This window comes from Pavona decussata, unplaced genomic scaffold, assembly GCF_977016875.1.
Source record: "Pavona decussata unplaced genomic scaffold, jaPavDecu1.1 SCAFFOLD_73, whole genome shotgun sequence".
NCBI classification, from domain to species: domain Eukaryota; kingdom Metazoa; phylum Cnidaria; class Anthozoa; order Scleractinia; family Agariciidae; genus Pavona; species Pavona decussata.
The window spans coordinates 674,280-689,705 of record NW_028145492.1 but is presented as its reverse complement, the minus strand read 5'-3'; the positions used below and the strand labels follow the sequence as shown (position 1 = coordinate 689,705).

Below are 15,426 nucleotides of genomic sequence, written 5' to 3'. Positions count from 1 at the left end.
GAACGCCAAAATAGCAAAGTTTATTATTACTATTATTATTATTATTATTATTATTATTATTATTATTATTATTATTATTATTATTATTATTATTATTATTATTACTATTATTATTATTATTATGAAAAGACCTGCATCAAATCCACAGTTATTATGTAAATTTAAAATCGACGGTGAGGAATGTTAAACGGTAGTGCGCAATTTACAGAAGGTACAAAAAAGGAAGAATGAAGAAACGGAAGTGGACGTTCTCTTACGGATGCCGATCTCCGTTTGTCAACTCGTTCTTTAGCTTAATCATTCTTCCTTAATAATAAAAACATGCAAAACGACTTTAAAAGGACAGGAACCTTCCATTTTTCTTTGCAAACGTTTATGATATACGTTTATGTTCGATAGTGAGCGCAGCTGTTGGCTGCGCTTGTAGGACGATTATTTCATCACCTTGCCATGGAAATCTTGGACTACGATAAATTTTTTCTGCCTTTTTAATTTTTGCTATTTTTCCAAAAGACTTTGAACAGTTTCCAAAATGACAACAAAGTGATATAATAAAAATGTGCAAAAACATTTTTGTTTGCAAATGTTTATAATATTCATAGCATATTCATATAAGCCCCGAGCAATGTTCGGAAAATGTATATGATTAGTTGATAAACGTGCCAAATCTTGGACTGCTTGCGTAGAACACTGCTATCTTGCTAGACTGCTAGCCTAGATGCATCATATTGTTTTATGTGTGTGTTAATTTTTTTAATGTTTCTTGGAAAGTCTTTAGACAATTTTCAATTGCTTAATTTGATTCGTTATGTTTTCGTTTGCTCATCTTCGAGTGTTCATTACGTTAGTTGAATAAGACCCTCGTTTTCCAGCGAAATTGCACCTCGCTCGCAACTCTTTCCAATGCATGCTTCAGATTCCCGACGTAGTATCCGTACAATATGGGATCTAACGCGGCGTTGAGGCAGATCAAAATCTGAGACGTTCTCCAAACAAGGCCAGGTGAGGCCAAGTGAAAATACATAAGTGTTCGAGTGATCATAAAAGGAGACCAGCATATCACAAATGCTATAGTTAAAGCTACAAGCGTCTTTGCAACTTTTCTGTGTCGTTGATTTGATTTCTGGATAAAAGAGTTTCTTTTTACGGGCAACTCTCTAGTGCGTAGAGCGCGATGAATAACTGTTTGCGTGCGAATCATGTAACACAAAGGGATGACAAAGAAAAATGCCGCGTGTAAACTATAGTAAATTTGCCGGCCAGTATTTCCCCATGTTGTATTAGCGCAAACGATGGCGCCGTTTTCTTGTATCTCCACGTGGTATATGTGCAGTAAAGGTGAACAAACGGCTAAGCAGAGAAACCAAATTATGGCTAGTTTAACACGTTCTTTCCTTGCACAGCTGTTCATTCTAGCATTGAAGGGGTCAGTGACGGCCTTCAGTCTTTGAAATGTTATCACGACAAGCGTTGTGATGGACGTCGTGTAAGTGGCCTCGAGGAAAAATCCTTGAAGTTTGCAAGAGCTGTCACCACCAACCCAGCCCCAGAAAAAACTGATCATGTTGAGAATTGTTAGAAACGTAAACAAGAGATCCGCGGCCGCTAGATTTGCCACCAGCCACACGAAAGCGAAATGTCTTTTCTTGAGGTTCTTGTAGCAGGTTACAATGACCCATGCATTACCAAAGGTTGACATAATGAATACAATGCTGTACACTGTGACGAGAAAAACCACCATCCATAGCGGAATACCTTCGTGGGCTTCCATCTTTCAGCTTGTGCGTTTTTATAGGACGAGCTTAATTTTGTTTGCTCAAGAAAAGCAATGGAGTGCAGTTGCCGGTATTGTCAACTATTTTTTAATTGCTACTTTTTCAAAGTATTTTGGGAAGCTTTGAGATCAGTTTGGAATTCTCTCGTAAGGCATCCGTCGATGTCCTAAGCTATTGCGTCTTTAAGGACTAATTGCGCCCATTTCGGGCTCGCTGACCACCTCCTGCTATGATTGCGCAATTAACTTGTAGATTACATACGTGACTCTAACTATTTAATATTTGAATATAGATAGCGTTTTTTTTTTCTGTTCTTGAGTATTTCCTGCTGCGTTTAGCCTCCTGTAAGTGTACTTTTCATTATATTTCCTTTTCGGGTTCCTTCGGCGGCAACTTCGCCCTGATGAACGAATGAAAGAGATATAGGGTTTTATATATACGTGTATATATATTTTTGCTAAACTGTAGTGCATTATATGTGTCTTTCCACTCACACATATCTGTCAATTGCCTTAATGGGCTTCAGAGAAGTAGTTCTGTTAGTTAATCGAGCAGCATTTTGTAGTAATCTCACTTCGGAGGCAGGTTTTTAGACCTTTTGTATTCTAAACAGTGAACATAAGTTTCTGGCACTTAATGTTCTTCATTATAGCCTAATGGAATTATTAAAGATCATAATCTCTCCAGATACAAACACCTATATTGACGTTGAAGCGTCTCGCGCTCTACTTAATTTACATCTCTTGGGGGCATCCTCACCTAGGTTGCTCAAAATAGTTGACTTTTACTAAAATAATCGTTTGTTCGGAAAAATGCTCTCTTTAAACTGGAAACCTTGATTGGTGAAACATATAATTCATCGATACGTAGACCTCACCGAAAATCCCTTGGCCTCGAAGCAGTACGTCATATCCGTCGAAGTACGTACCTTAAACCCTCACGAGCCATAATAGGGAACAAATAAGAATGCTTTTAATTAAAAGGGATTTGCTGAAGCAAAGACATGCAAAAATTACAGAGAGATTTAAGGCTCGACGTTTCGGAGTCATCTTGACGCCATTATTAAGAGAAAAAATCAGTTTGTGAACGCGGATATTTAAATAGGCTAGAGCTCGGAAAATTAACATATTAATAGATGGTTAAACAAATACTTTAGCGCGAAATGAATCAGTTTGCATGTTCAGTTCTGGTTTGAGTTTGCGTATGAATAGCATCTCATGAATGAGGCAATCAAATTTGTTGGTGCATTTCGCAGGTACGTGAAACCGTTCTAAAAAACGCTGTGGTATCTGGTCATTATGTTGAAGATGGTAGTGTTTGTAAATGGAAGACGACTTTCTTTTGTGTTCGTCTACGCGCTTATGCAGGTGCCCGCGCGTATGCTCCACATATCCTGCATCGCACAGGTTACATTTAAATTTGTATACTAAACACTGTTGGTTGACAATGGAGGGCTTGGCTTCTTGCACCTTAAGGTCTTCATTGAGTTTCCGACTTACAAACACAGGTTGGATGGCAGTTCCTACTTTTAAACTTAGTTTACTTAGTTGCTGTTTCACAATGTTCGCTGAACTCTGATCTTTAAACGGTAGGATGACTCTAACGGTGTTCGTTTTCTCTTGTGACGATGGATAGAGCTGTGGATTAGATACCTTAGTGTCGATAACCTTTTTGATGGCCGTGTCAATTAAGTGTTGTGGGTATTTAAGCTTACAGAACACTTCTCTCAGCCAGTCGCATTCTTCGTGGAAATGTGACCGATCAGAAGATAATCGGTATGCCCGGTCTAGCATGGTGTTAATTAGGCTCCGTTTGTAACGATCATTGACGTGGCTCTGGTAGTGAAGTAGGAGGCCTGTATTGGTGGGCTTCATGTAAACTTTGGTTTCGATCTTGGGAGCTCGATTGAGTAATTCCACGCCAAGAAAGGGAAGCGACCCGTCATGTTCGGTCTCCATAGTGAATTTCACGGAAGAATGGCAATGGTTGAGCGTGCGTAAGAAGTGGTCAGCGGTTACTCTATCCCGCATTATAGTAAGAGTGTCATCATAAAATATATGTTTAATATTTTTACATCTATTTATTCATCCTTCTCGGGTATATTACGAACTCAACTCACAATATGACCAGCTCCCAGTTGGCTTGATACCTCAGTTGGTAGAGCACTGCATCGGCATCGCAGAGCTCATGGGTTCGAATCCCGTTGAAGCCTGAATTGTTTTTCAGTCTTTTCGCAACTGTTTAAGTTGCGTAGTAACTGCGAGGATCTTTCTTCTATTTAATTTTTCATCCGCAGTTCAAAATATATGTTTAAAATATTGACATTTATTTATTCATCCTTCACGGGTATATTACAAACTCACAATATGGCAAGCTCCCAGTTGGCTTGGTAGCTCAGTTGGTAGAGCACTGCATGGGCATCGCGAAGGTCATGGGTTCGAATCCCGTTCAAGCCTAAAATTTTCAGGCTTTCTTCTAGCAACTACTTAAATTGCGTAGTAACTGCGAGGATCTTGCTTCTATTTGATCTTTCATCCGTAGTTCATACCTGTCAATTACCTTAATGGGCTGCAGAGAAGCAGTTCTTTTAGTTTATCGAGCAGCATTTTGTAGTAATCTCACTTCGGAAGCAGTTGTTTAGACCTTTTGTATTCTAAACAGTGAACATAAGTTTTTGGCACTTTATGGTCTAATGGAATACAAACACGCTCCGGATACAAACACCTATATTGACGTTGAAGCGTCTCGCGCTCTACTTAATTTACATCTCTTGGAGGCATCCTCACCTAAGTTGCTCAGAATAGTTGTCTTTTAATGAAATCATCATTTTTTTTTTTCTGAAAATGCTCCCTTAAGGTCAATGTTAAAGATAAAAATCATTTCTGACCCTCTCTTTTCAATATTGTCACCCGTTTGAGGTCATTGGAAATTCCCACATGTGGGCAGGGAGGAAGATAAAGGCTTCAATCAAATATATTGGCTGAAAGATACTTTCGCGTGTCATTTTCCAGTTGCTTGTAGAATCGGCGTGACCTTGTTTCATTAGAAAATTTGTTTTGTTTGTTTGTTTGTTTTCTAACAGGCTGCCTTTTTATCTCGCACAAAGTTTCAGTTTGACCCGTGGGAATGAACCACTAGAAATTATATTGTTTTAACTCTTTCACGAAAAAAAGTGGCTGTCAGTTATTCGAGTGGTAGATATTCCGGCTAATACCAATGCAAATGCCAATATTAAAAAAAAGAGCCATTCAAAATAATAAATTTTGGGTCATTATAATTATATTTTATGTTAACAACCTTATTTATCTTTTGCGTTAGTCTGTTAATGAGCTTTATCAGTCTGGATGTTTAAGCTTACAGAAACGTCTCGACATCGTTATCACTAAGACCAATAAAGGTTCTGGGGTTGTAGTGATGGACAAACTCGAATGCATCAACCTACTAAGGGCAGCTTCAGTTGACAACACCTCTAAGTTTACATAATTTACTAAAATGCGTGGACGAAAACCTAAACATTTCCACCTGCTCCATCAGAAAGGGAAAGAGTTGCTCAAAACTTTGCGTCAAACTCTGCCTGAACTGAGAAATTGCCAATTCACTTTCTCCAAAGAGTGCCAGGCTCGTGCATCCTTATGGCTTACCGAAGACTCACAAAGCCACGCTAAGTATAAGGCCTATTTTATCAGCAACCGGAACTATTAACTACAACCTTGCTAAATATATGGCTTCAAGAAAAGCTGAAGCCACTTTCCATAAATGAGTATACGATCACTGATGCCTTTGGGTGACATTCGTACCCACTCTATAAATGAAGAAGACATATTGGTCTCTTACGACGTCACAGCACTTTTCACAAATGTGCTTTTAGATGAGACTACCAACATTTTGGTCAACAAAGCCTTCACTTATGATTGGTTCAACAAAACCTATGGCCTTTATTTGCAAAAGGATCAGTATTATAAAGGAAATAAAGGGAGATGTAAAGAATCGACCATAAGAGGCCACAGGAAAAATCTGAGCCCCAGATGGGATTCGGTGGGGTTCGTGGGTTCGAATCCCATCTGGGGCTCAGATTTTTGCTGTGTCCTTCTTATGGTCGATTCCTTACATCTCCCTTTATTTTCTTTATAATACTAACATCAGTGGCATAGGTTGGTTGGTAGGATCAGAATTGCCACAACTAATCAGCTATTCCAGTTTAATAGTCAACTTGACCAACAAACAGATGGTGTGGCTATGGGCTCGCCCCTCGGCCCTCTAATGGCCAATAAAAACTCAAACTTGAAACTCAAGTTTACAGAAAACCAACAAACACTGGATTGCTCCTACACTTCCAAAGTCACACCGATAAACTCTACAAAGACTTTTTATTAAAGACAATGATACATCGTGTCTATGCCTTGTCGTCTACGACAGAGGCTTTCAATACAGAATGTGCTGAATTGCGCTCTATATTTAGTCGCCTTGACTATCCAATGGGTCTTATTGATTCCGCTATGAACAATTCTTTTTCGAAATGCTTCAGCGCGAACACAGCAGAAAGAAACACTGATGATAGTAGCACAGTCAGAATTAGTCTTCCATTCAAAGATCAAGTAGCCGCTAATGCGGTTCGAACGCAGTTACGCGATCTTAGCCATAAGATTGGCGCCACATTGCAGCCAGTTTTCATGAGAAAGAAATTGGGGCAAGATCTTAAACCCAGAGAAATCAAGCCGTGTGCTTGATAAGCAGTGTGTGGTTTACCATTTTTCATGTGATCTGTGCGATGCAGATTATGTCGGGTACACAGCCCGATACCTTCATCAACGCATTGCTGAGCACAAAAATTTGGCAATCGGTAGACATTTCTTAGAAGCTCACGGTAACAAGAACCTTTTGAAAGAAAGCCAATTTAGAGTTTTAAGAACGTGCCAGGGCAAATTTCATTGTTTAGTCTTTGAAATGCTGTTCATTAAGAATCTCAAGCCCAATTTAAATATCCAGACGGACTCCGTACGTGCCAAAATTTTTGTTTAATGTTTTTTAATTTTTTTCTCACGTTACAGTTGTAATCAGCTATTGTTTATAGACTGCAACTTACAAACATGTTTTGACTTGATAATGACCTTTAGCTAACGTCGAAACGTTGGTAATTTTGAGCAATCTTTTAATCTTAAAATGATTTCAAGAAATATTTTATCGCAACATCTTTTAATTACCACTCTATTACCGTCTAGTGTAAACTAATTTTAAACTCGATCTCTTCACAGGTATAAGTTTATTTAGACAATTGTAAAAAATGGCAAAGTTTTCTATTATGAAGAGATCTCCATTAAATCCGCAAAAATTATGTAAATTTAAAATCTACGGTTGGGAATGTTTAACGCCACTGGACAATTTACAGAAGGTAAAATAGGAGAGTAAAGAAATGGGAGTGGGCGTTCTTTTAGGGATGCCAATCTCCGTATGTAAACTCCTTTTTCAGCTTAATTGTTCTTCATTACAAAAGCTAACAATAATGACATAAAATATTAGAAACATGCAAAGAAACTTTAAAAAGGCTCAAACCTTTCATTTTTGTTTGCAAATGTTATGAAAGGTTTTGCTTTCTTTGTGTTCGATAATGAGGGCAGCTGTTAGCGACACTTGAAGGACGATTATTTCATCACCCTTCCATACAAATCTTGGACTACGATCAATTTTATCTGCCTTATTTTTTTACTATTTTTGCGAAAGCCTTTAAACAGTTTCCAAAATGACAATTATGTAACATAACGAAAAATGAGCGAAAGCATTTTTTCTTTTGCAAATGCTTATTTAAAGCCCTTCGTTTTCTCAGAGTTCGAAGTTGATATGAGTTGCGAGCAATGTTCGAAAAATGTTTATACTTAGTTCACAAACGTGCTAAATCTTGGGCTACCAGGCTAGAACTAAGAAGTTCGTTAATTTTTTAGCTTTTCTGTTTAAGCCTGTAAACAACTAACAATTGGTTATTTTAATTTTTTTTTTTTTCGTTTGGTCTTCGGCGAGTGTTTTCCCGTAAGCATATCGAGGTATTCGATCGAAGCATTATCACGCTACTAGAATAAGACTCCCGGGCCCAGTTGTTCAAAGCCTGATTAAGGTAATCCTGGGTTAACGTGAACTTTGATTCGGGTATATTTACCAATCCGTAAAGGTTAGTCCAAAGATGTTTGTCCCTTAGTTTTGCGTGAGACTTTTCTTTACAATAAGCCTAAAATGAGCCTTTGAAATCATTTTTAATGAGTGAGATGAAGACGTCGGTTACCGTTAAATCGTGGATTAGCGTTACGAACAAACCGGTCCCATTATCTAGCGAAATTGCAGGTCACAACTTTTTTCAATGCAGACCTCAGATTTCCGCCGTAGTAACCGTACAATATGGGATCTAAGGCAGCATTGAGGCAGATCAAAAGTTGAGACGCTCTCCAAACAAGGCCAGGTGAGGCCAAGTGAAAATACATAAGTGTTCGAGTGATCATAAAAGGAGACCAGCATATCACAAATGCTATAGTTAAAGCTACAAGCGTTTTTGCAACTTTTCTGTGTCGTTTGTTTAATTTCTGGATAAAAGAGTTTCTTTTCACGGGCATAACTCTTGTGCGTAGAGCGCGATGAATGACTCTTTGCGTGCGAATCATGTAACACAAAGGGATGACAAAGAAGAATGACGCGTGTAAACTATAGTATATTTGCCGGCCAGTATTTCCCCATGTCGCATTTACGCAAACGATGGTGCCGTTTTCTTGTGTCTCCACGCGGTATATGTGAAGTAAAGGTGAACAAACGGCTAAGCACAGAAACCAAATAAATGCTAGTTTAACGTGTTCTTTCCTTGCCCAGCTGTTCATTCTAGCATGGAAGGGGTCAGTGATGGCCTTCAATCTTTGAAAGGTTATCACGCCAAGCGTTGTGATGGACGTCGTGTAAGTTGCCTCGAGGAAAAATCCTTGAAGTTTGCAAGAGCTGTCACCACCAACCCAGCGCCAGAAAAAACTGATGACGTTTAGAATTGTTAGAAGAGTAAAAAAGAGATCCGCGGCCGCTAAATTTGCCACCAGCCACATCAAAGGGGTATGTCTTTGTTTCAGGTTCTTGTAGCAGGTTACGATGACCCATGCATTACCTACAGTTGACATGATAAATACAGTGCTGTAAAATATGACGAAACAAATCACCATCCATTGCGGAATACCTTCGTTGGCTACCATATCTTAGCTTGTTCGTATTTACAGGAAACCAAAAATTCCTGACGAGCTTAATTTTTGTTTGCTGAAGAAAAGCAACACAGAGCGGTCGCCGGTAGTGTTTTCATTGGTGCTTCTTCAAAGTATTTCGTGAAGCTTTGAGATCAGTTTGGAATTCTCTAGTAAGGAATTCGTCGATGTCGTAAGGTATAAAACCTTGGAACTGCCCCTATAAGTACTAATTGCGACAAGTTCGGGCTCGCTGCACCTGCATGCTATCGTCATCATTGCGCAATTAACTTGTAGATTACATACGTGACTCTAAATCTTTAATATTTCAATATAAATATCTTTTCTTTTTTTTTCTGTTCTTGAGTATTTCCTGTTGCGTTTAGCCTCCTGTAAGTGTACTTTTCGTTTTATATTTTCTTTTCGGGTTCCTTCTGCGGCACCTTTCGCCCTGATGACCGAATGAAAGAGATAAGGGGTTTATATATGTATATATTTTTTGTTACACTAAAGTGCATTTTATATGTCTTTCCACTCACACGTATCTCTCAATTGCCTTAATGGGCTGCAGAGAAGCAGTTCTTTTAGTTTATCGAGCAGCATTTTGTTGTAATCTCACTTCGGAAGCAGTTGATTAGACCTTTTGCATTCTAAACAGGAACAGAAGTTTCCGGTACTTAATGTTCTTTATTATAGCCTAATGGAATTATTAAAGACCCTAATCTCTCCGGATACAAACACCTATATTGACGTTGAAGCGTCTCGCGCTCTACTTAATTTACATCTTTCGGGGGCATTCTCACCTAAATTTCTCAAGATAATTGACTTACTAACATCATCATTTCTTCCGAAAAATGCTCTCTTAAGCGCAATGTTAAAGATAAAAATCATTTCCTACCCACACTTTTCAATACTGTCACCCGTCTGAGGCCATCGGAAATTTCCACATGAGGGAGGGGAGGAAGAAAAAGGGTTCACTCTAATTTATAACATAGCTAGTAAATTCGTGAAATCAACTCCAGTTGCATATTCCCATTGTGCACGCTGATGACGTCGGCAAACAAATGCCTCAAGAAGAAAAATTTCTACGTGAGTGAATTCGGCATTTTGCATTCAAAAGCGGTGAAAAACTTCAGCAAAAAGTTTAACTACAGATGACAACAGGCGAACCAGCTGATGAAGAAGATCTGCTTACTTTTTCTTTGAAATTGGAGTTTTTAACTCCCGAAGAAAAAAAAAACCTAAAGAAAAGGGGAAAAAAGAGAACAAGGAAGGCCCGTGCCATCGTGTCTCGCAAAACTATTAATTTTCGGACGCCAATTTTGCTTTCTCACAGGTTAAACACACCTTTTCGAAACGATAAACTGAATAGAAAAAATGCTGAGGAATACTCCACAGTTTCAACAGCGGAAATCCGATAATAAACGGCGAAGAAATTGTGTTTCAAGGACAATAAATTGTCGTTTTATTCAGCCGACGAGCAAGCGGACATCTCAGATCATTATTTAAGGCACGGACTTTCTTGGTAATGTTCAAGTACTTGTGGGAATTCAGATCACAAGAAATTACAGGTTTGATGGTAAATTTGTAGTTAAATACTTTTCTAATTGACCGATTCTTCGTATTCCTAAGAATTTTTTTTTTTTTGCCATAATTTTGAAAACCTTGCTCCACACGGTTCGATAAATTCACTTCAAAATGGACTTGCAATTCCTTCAAATCGCTTACGCGTTTATCGTCTCGGATTAAAAATCAGATTGTACGCCTTTGATTCTTAGGACAAAGACTTAGCTGAAAAAAAATTTCATTTAGAAAAGCTTAAGTTTTCTATTTTCTTGCTATTTCCATTGATGAAACGTGACAACTCAAACTGCGTATTAAATCTTGCGTAAAGAAACATGTCCTCGCGAGCGGAAAGAACTCTCCCATGTAATGCGAGGATCAAATTTTCAAGTTTGCTTTTTTTTTTTTTTTTTTTTTTTCCGATAATAAGAAACTTGAACTATTTTAGATAATAAAAGGTTTCGTGAAGCACTCTTTATTTATTTTCACCCTTTTGTTACTATATATATAATTAATTTTACCATGTATTTCAAACTTGATAATGAATGGAGATGACATGGAGTCATCGAAACGTCGTAACGGTTCACTCTTTATATCGCTCATTTTTATTCTGAAGAACTATTTTAGACCAAACAAAAGGGGTAAGTTGTGTATTTTTACTGAACATGGGGTTGCATATTATCATTTTTCACATTAGGTGAATGCTTGGAAAACCTCTGCTCAACCTAGAATCGACGGGTTACACTACCGTGTTGAAAATGTTATAAAACAATTGATTGGGAAGTTTGGAGAGCACTCAAGGAGCAAGACTTGCTCTCGGCGTAACTCTTACGCATCCTTCGTGCTCTCCAAACTTCCCGCGTGCTTCATATTTCGATGAACGCTGCTGACGCATGAACCAGTTAAATATTGGCGGAAAGATACTCTCCCGTGTCATTTTCCAGTCGCTTGAAGAAACGGCGTGACCTTCGTTCAGTGTAAACTTTTGTTTTTTTTTTTTTAACTTGCTGCCTTTTTATTTCGCACAAAGTTTCACTTTGGCCCGTGGCAATGAACCAGTGGAAATTATATTATTTCAACTCTTTCACAAAGAAAAGTGCCTGTCAGATAAACGATTGGTAGGTATTCCGGCGATTACCAATGCAAATGCCAATATTTTAAAGAGAAAGAGCCATTCAAAATATTGCATTTTCGAATTATTACGTTTTGTAAAAATTTGAATTCACATTTGCATTTTACGTTATTTATAGTGGAGCTCCGCACGCCGTGGGCGGGCGCGCGGAGCCCCATTGATAAGAGATTTTGGTAAACCCATGTATGCGAAAAATTTTGGTTATGACGTCACTGTCCGTCCGGCGTACGTACGTCCGCCCCTCATTGTAAGCCATCGGTGAAATGTCACACTCAACCTGTGCGGCTACCCGCGTTTTTTCGGCGGAAAGTGGGATGGCTTTATACTTCTTTTAAAAACAAACGAGAATTTTGAAGAACACTGTTTTCTTGTATTCGTTGAATATGTTGTCAAACTACATATGTCGAGAAAGCAGTTGACTAATAAGCAAATTTAAACCCCGAGAACGACGAACAAACAGGCCAAATGTAAGTTGAAAACAAACATGTGGTGAGCTGGGTGAGTAGTCGCTTAGAAATTAAATGCATTTTTGCAGGCAACTGTCGGTAATTTTTTTTTATATTTAACATACTTCAAATTATACACAAATACTTAAATCGTTGCCATACGACAAATATTCGTGGATAAATTAATTTTGAACATTCACAGAGCTATTCACAGAGTTATGTTTAGTGTTGGACTTGTGTAATTCATTCGCAGGGCACATTTGTAAACACGCAGTAAACGTTTAAATATTTCGGACCACAACCAAACATTATTTTTTCTGTATTCACCTTTTGTTAACGTTTACTTATAGACTTGAATTATTTCTGTAGGAGAAATATTCACAGAGTTATGTGTTGTTTTGAACATTTTGTGTTGGGCTTCTCTAATTCATTCGCCATTCGCAGCGCATAAGTTTTGTAAACACACTCTAATTTTAAGCGCTCACTGAAATATTTCGGGCCACACCCAAACATTATTTTTCCTGTATTCTCCTTTTGTTAACGTTTACTTAGAGACTATAATTATTTCTGTAGGAGAAAAATTTACAGAGTTATGAATTGTTTTGAACATTTTGTGCTGGACTTGTGTAATTCGTTCGCAATTCACAGCGCATAAGTTTTGTAAACATGCTTTAATTTTAAGCGCACACTGAAATATTTCGGGCCACAACCAAACGTTATTTTTTCTGTATTCTTTACTCAAATTTTAGTTAGAGACTAGAATTATTTCTTTAAGAGAAATATTCCTAGAGTCATTAATTGTTTTTAACATTTTGTGCTCGTCATTCGCAGTGCATATTTGTAAACGGTAGCCCTAATTTTAAAGTAAACGTTCAAATATTTCGAACCGTAACCAAACATTATTTTTCCTTTCTTTCTTTTCTTGTAACGTTTATTATGAGACTATAAATATTTCTGTACGAGGAATATTTACAAAGTAATAAATTTTGAAACAAATGTTTTATTTTTACCGAGCGGCGAAATTGCACGCGTGGAAACATTAAATACGTGGTAGCCAAATTTTCTTTATTGTACGCATTTCAAACTTTACACAAATGCATTAATAGTTTCCACAGGAGAAATATTTGAGAGAGAGCGTAATTTTTTTCATCCACAAGTGTTTTATGCTCTCGAACGTCATCGGAATTCAGCAATGTGATCTTGCAGGATCAACAAGAACAGCTTATGGTTCAAAACATTTTCCGCTGACGCGTAAAAAGTTTGCTTTATATGCACTTAAGATATATATAACTCAAGAGAGGATGAAGAATTTGTAACGTTATTACGTTCATACAATAAGCAGAGTTGCATGTATATAAATGCTATTAAAAAGGAATTGTGGAGCTCCGCTTTTAGGCTTGGCTAAATATGTATATATTATTTTATGTTATTTATCTTTTTTATTCAGTAGTCTGTTATGGCGCTTTATCGGTTCAAACTTTGACCCCATTAATTCATTGAAAGATTTATTCACCAAAGGTTTGCTCATTTCCTCGAATACAAATCTATCAAAATTTCCAATCCTGAAACACTTCGAGGCCCAAGAAGTATTGAATTACTCAAAATCATGACTTCATCGAATTCCTTAATTTATTGAAACTTTAAACTGGAAACCTTGAATTGGTGAAACATTTTTAAATTCATCGATACGTCGACCTCACCGAAAATCCCCTGGCCTAGAACCAGTACGTCATATCCGTCGAAGTCCTTTAAACCCTTGCGAGCCAAGATAGCGAACAATTTACGAATGCGCAGCGAGAATTAAACTACAATTATATAAACTAAATTCGATTTTGAGACGGCAATACGTCTTTATATTGACGGCTAGTCGGGGGAAATATATTCCGTATTGGGACCTTTTATTAAAGACAGTGATACATCGTGTCTATGCCTTGCCGTCTACAACAGAGGCTTTCAATGCAGAATGTGCCGAATTGCGCTCTATATTTAGTCGCCTTGACTATCCAATGGTATTGATTCCGCTATGAACAATTTCCTTTTTCGAAATGCTTCAGCGAACATAACAGAAAGAAACACTGACGATAGTAGCACAGTAATAACAAGTCGACTTCCATTCAAAGATCAAGTGGTCGCTAATGCGGTTCGGAAGCAGTTACGCGATCTTAGCCATAAGATTGGCCCTGTATTGCAGCCAGTTAAACCCAAAGAAATCAAGCCCAAAGAAATCAAGCCGTGTGCTTAATAAGCAGTGTGTACATGTGGTTTACCATTTTTCATGTGATCTGTGCGATGCAGATTATGTCGGGTACACAGCCCGATACCTTCATCAACGCATTGCTGAGCACAAAAATTCGGCAACCGGTAGACGTTTCTTTTAATTAGAAGCTCACGGTAACAAGAACCTTTTGAAAGAAAGCCAATTTAGATTTTAAAGAACGTGCCTAGGCAAATTTCATTGTTTAGTCTTTGAAATGCTGTTTATCAAGAATCTCAAGCCCAATTTAAATATCCAGACGGACTCCATGCGTGCCAAAATTTTTGTTTATTTTTTTTTCTCACGTTACAGCTTTTTTAATCAGCTATTGTTTTTTTTAGTATTTATAGACTGCAACTTACAAACATGTTTTGACTCAAGTTGATAATGACGTTTAGCTAACGTCGAAACGTCGGCGATTTTAGGCAATCTTTTACTCTTAAAATGATTTGAAGAAATATTTTATCGCAACATCTTTTAATTAACTCTCTATTACCGTCCGCTGTGAAGTAATTTTAAACTCAATCTCTTTGAAGGTATAAGGTTATTTAGACAATTGTCAAAATGGTAAAGTTTTCTATTATGAAGAGATCTGCATTAAATCCGCAAAAATTATGTAAATTTAAAATCGACGGTGGGGAATTTTTAACACCACTGGACAATTTACAGAACGTACAAAAGGAGAGTAAAGAAATGGGAGTAGGTGTTCTTTTAGGGATGCCAATCTCCGTATGTAAACTCCTTTTTCAGCTTAATTGTTCTTCCTTACAAAAGTTAACAGTAATAACATAAAATAACAAAGACATGCAAAAGAACTTAAAGATAGGCCGAAACCTTCCATTTCTGTTTACGAAAGGTTTTGCTCTCTTTGTGTTCGATAGTGAGGGCAGCTGTTAGCCGCAACGCTTGAAGGACGATTATTTCATCATCGTGCCATACAAAACTTGGATTACGATCAATTTTAACTGCTTTATTATTTTTTTACTATTTTCAAGAAAGCCTTTGAAAAGTTTCCAAAATGACAATTAAGTAATATAATGAAAAATGTGCGAAAACA

The 15,426-nt window shown here is 37.6% G+C and overlaps 1 protein-coding gene and 1 pseudogene across 1 annotated transcript; both read right to left on the bottom strand.

Annotated features, from left to right (window-relative positions):
* Positions 1 to 822: 822 nt before the first annotated feature.
* Positions 823 to 1,857, bottom strand: LOC146476743 (QRFP-like peptide receptor; annotated as a pseudogene).
* A 6,225-nt stretch (positions 1,858 to 8,082) lies between these two features.
* Positions 8,083 to 9,991, bottom strand: LOC146476742 (QRFP-like peptide receptor). The gene has a single exon (XM_085114168.1). The coding sequence runs from the start codon at positions 8,987 to 8,989 to the stop codon at positions 8,087 to 8,089; it is 903 nt and encodes a 300-aa protein (XP_084970294.1). The 5' UTR covers positions 8,990 to 9,991; the 3' UTR covers positions 8,083 to 8,086.
* Between the last annotated feature and the right edge of the window lie 5,435 nt (positions 9,992 to 15,426).